The sequence below is a fragment of the Athene cunicularia genome (genome assembly GCF_003259725.1).
Source record: "Athene cunicularia isolate RWA chromosome 8 unlocalized genomic scaffold, athCun1 chr8_part1, whole genome shotgun sequence".
NCBI lineage: Eukaryota > Metazoa > Chordata > Aves > Strigiformes > Strigidae > Athene > Athene cunicularia.
The window spans coordinates 11,142,971-11,146,938 of record NW_020799109.1 but is presented as its reverse complement, the minus strand read 5'-3'; the positions used below and the strand labels follow the sequence as shown (position 1 = coordinate 11,146,938).

General features: G+C 62.3%; 1 protein-coding gene across 1 annotated transcript in view; it reads right to left on the bottom strand.

The window, feature by feature from the left end:
- The window catches only part of PTCH2 (patched 2), a 40,424-nt gene that overhangs the window by 34,777 nt on the left and 1,679 nt on the right, over positions 1–3,968 (bottom strand). Inside the window, exon 3 of the mRNA XM_026853898.1 lies at positions 3,369–3,543. Coding sequence (XP_026709699.1) covers positions 3,369–3,543 — 175 coding nt within the window. The remainder of the gene's footprint in view (positions 1–3,368; positions 3,544–3,968) is intronic.

Sequence of the window (3,968 nt, the reverse complement as noted above, 5' to 3'; positions counted from 1 at the left end):
GATTAGGGGTTAGGAAACTTGTGGCAATCCTCGGCAAAGAGCCCTGCAGCCTTCTCTGTGTCCCCTTCTTGCCAGGAGAGCTAGCAGGAGCAGGCGAGACCCCGGCCTTCCCCAGCGGCTGGGGCTCCCCCAGGCTCCTGGGGGGCTGGCAGCATGGCTGGGGTGCCAGGGCAGCAGGGGTCTGAATGCACCCAGGCTGTCGCTCTCCAAGGCAGGATCTGCACGGAGATGGCCAAGGAGGGATCAGCAGCGAGAGCAACCACTGGTTTGGGATCCTGGCTCCTCTTGTATCCCCCTGACCCTCAGCTCTGCTCAGATCCCCTCTGCGACATGGGGTCACAGGCCAGGGCTTTGCACATCTCCCCCATAGACACCCCAAGGGATGGGCACCCCCCCTTCAAGGGCCAGGTATCCCCCACGATGCCTTTTCCCAAGAACAAACCACAGCCCCCCAAGAGCAGGGTGTCCCCCCACCCCCAGTGACAGTTGCCCTCCCCAAGGGCCAGACATTTCCCCAGGGCCATGGTGGGGGGCAGCAAGACACCCCACTCTTTGAGTCTGCCCACAAGTGCTGCCCCATCCCCTGCCATGGGGAGCCAAGCCCAACACCCCAGAACTGGAAACAGGGGGGCTCAGAACCCCCATCCATGGGGCAGGGGGCTGGCAAAAGGGCCAGGGGTAAATGCCAGCAGTGATTTGTGGGGTCATTAGGATTATTTCTCTGCTCATTTTACACCTTTCTCCGGTCTTTATTGGACAGACCTAGTGCTGAGTGCCCCCGCTGGGAATGGCTCCCCAGGGAACTGCTGAGTGCACCCGGGGGGGGCGGTAAACCCACGTGGAGCAGCACCCCCACCATGTGCATCCCCATCCCCATTGCCCACCCCGTTCCCCTGGAGCAACAACGGTGATGCTCATCCTGGTGTCTCCTTGCTGGTCAAAAATGGGGGAAACGGCAATAAATGAACTGAGTTCCTCAGGTGGCTCCTCTGCATGCCCCGGCCAGGGTCTTGCCAGCCCAGCCCGCTCCCACGGAGCTCTCCTGGGCCTTAGCGGCACGGAAAGGGTTTCTCCCTCGTTCGGCGATAGGCCTGTAGCATCTGGCGTGTCCCCAAATACAGAAGGGAAATGGCTATTCAGCACTTCTGCTGCCTGATTGCTATTAACAGCTCCACCATTCCTCTTCCTCGGTGGACCCGCACTACCGCTGGGCAGCTGCTGCTTTTTATGAACTTAATTTTTAAAAACTAAGTTCTCCTCCTCCTCTCCAGCACCACTGGTTGCTCTGATCCACGTTCTCCACCCGCTTCCTATCTGTCACCCTTGGTTTCCACTGGGGGCTCTCCCACCGGTACCCTGCAGACAGGGAAATGACATCAATGTCCTTGGAAAAGTTGTGGGATGGTCAATGGGGACCCACTTGGTGTCTGCCAGGCCCTGGGCCTGTGCTGGATTTGCCCCATCCCGGGGCACCACGGGTTTCCCTGGGATCGCGACTCTCGGTGCTGCAGGACCAGCTTCTCCGACCCATCCTGGCTCAGCCACGCCAGCACCGGGCTCCTGTGCCACGCAAGCACCACGCAGGGCTGGGATTGGCAGGATCACCCCCGGCACCCCTGCCTGCTCCGCACCATGCACCCCCGTCCCGCTGCCCACCTCCTGCCTCCGTGGGCCCCAGGGACCAGCTGCCCCCCAGGACCCGCACGGCCCTGGCAGCAGCTGGCACGGTCACGACATGGTGACTTGTGCCCCGAGGGAGAGGGTGTAGGGCTCACCATCAGGGCGGCCCGTTTGGGGATCCCAAGCTTTGCAGAGGGGGGTGACAACCCCAGCGACGGGGCCAGATCCTGCCATGCCAACAGGGATTGAAAATCCAACTGGAAATCGCCTGTGGGCAGGACGGGGCTCAGCCTGCCCTTGCCCTGATGCCACAGCGATGGGCTCCCGGACAGTGGGTCTGCTCTGAGCCGGGGCCTTTGGGTTTCCCTGCAGGGCCCTCGTTTTCCCCAGAGCCACCCGGGAGGGGACTTGGAGCCTTGTGGGCCACCGGCCTTGGGGGAGTGGGATGGGGAGCAGGGGATCGGCTCGTGCACAGGGAGACTTCGCTTGCTGCTTCTTGCTGACCGGCTGTTTTATATCAAGGCGGGAGGGGGGATTTGCTGTTCTAGATGGTATTTTAATGGGCAGGCAGGCAGCTGGAGCCTGGGAGAAGCCTGCTTTACATTGTTTGGGGTTGTAACAAATAAATTCAATTAAAGGCAAATGGCTCCACGCAGCCCCCACCCTGCGCAGTGTCTCTGCGGCACCGGTGGCTGCAAGAGCCACGGGTGTGAGGCGAGAGCCCAGGGCTTTGCCCCCACGCCAGGGCCACCCGGGGACCCTGCCCACTCTCGCCCCTCATCCCCATCACAGGGAGATACCAGGGTGAGCCGGCGGGATGCAGCGGGAGCTGGGGAGTGCAGGGCACCGCACCCACCGAGCACCCAGAGAGGGGATGGATGGTATGGCGGGGGAGTCCACCCTGTCCCTGTACTGCGTGTCCCACCCTGTCGAGCAAAGGGGATGGGAAAATCCCCGCGGGCAGGAGCCACACCGCAGCGGGCACTCCTCCTCGGGGACGGGCAGCCAGGGACAAAGGCCTCGGCAGGCAGCGGCATCCTTCGGGCAAGTGGAGGCCGGGCAGGGGTTGGGGCGTGGAGCTGGGCTTTGCACGGCTGCGATGCAGCCCCAGAGCCCTGCGGCCGGGGGGGAAAGCAAAGGGGACTTGGCAGGGATGTGCCAGAGCCTCGGCACGCTGTAAACAGCCGCCGCCACAGCAGCAACTCCTCTGCCGGGAGCCAGCGCTGGGCGTTTGTTAGTTGGAAACCAGATGGTGCTCTCCCAAGCACCAGCACAGCCCGCCCGGCCGCGGCCCCGAGCCAGGCGCAGGCTCCCAGGAACCCCAGAGCGGTGCAGTGCTCAGCGCTGAGTCCTCATTGGGGTGGTCAGAGAGCTGGGGGTGCAGGGAGGTCCCCCGGGATGGATGGGTGGTGTCAGGTTGTCCTCCCAGCCAGCACCCAAGGGATCATGTGTCCCAAAAGGATGCTGTGTCCCAAGGGATAGAGAAGGGAGGCAGCACCCACCAGAGGGGATTAGAGATGGGGCACTAATATCCCTCAAAATCCCTATGCATCTCTGTATGCTGCACCGTGCCTCAGTTTACCTGCACCTCTCCAACAGCAGGAGGCTGAAGAGGGGGAGAGAGGCTGGTCCCCAAGTCACGTTGTGCCCCCAGATAGGGCTGAGATAGGTGGGAAGGGATAAAAGTCCATCCCTGAGGCCAGGGAAAGTCCTGGGGAGAGAGCAGAGGGGTCCCTGCCACATCCTACCTGGGGTAATTCTCCGAAGGACACAGCCCAGGGGACATGGCCAGTGAGTCCCTGTCCCACCACGGCCAGCAGGACTCGGGGGTCCGGGCTCTTCCCCAGCCGCCAGCAGTCCTGGGGCAGGTGCACCAAGGGGGCACGGACAGACCCATACCAGCCCTGGGATTTTGGGGGGTGTCTGCAGCAAGCAGACAAACAGACAGGGCTGGGGAGGGGCCGGGGGGAAGGACGGCATCCCCAGCAGCCATGGGGGGGTCCTGTGGTGTTTACAGAGCTTAAAAACTGCCTAAGCCCCGCAAGGCCACAGCGCACAATAGTGTGTGGACGTGGTGACACCGGCCGTCCCCACACCACCTTGGAAGACAGAGGGCCCTGCCACCCACCGCCAGCACCGGGATTAATTATGATAATGTAGTTCTTTCCCCCTTTGTCACCCTAATGAATGGGCCCCTTTAGGATTTTAAGGCCTTTGTTTGGTGCCTCTTTACTGCGGTATTGTAGGATGGGGACTAGCAGGTGGCAGGTCCCCAAACAGCCCCTTTTGTCTCCTTTGGGGGCTGTTTTGTAGTGGGGTTGGGGAGGGGGATGCAAGGATGCGGGGGG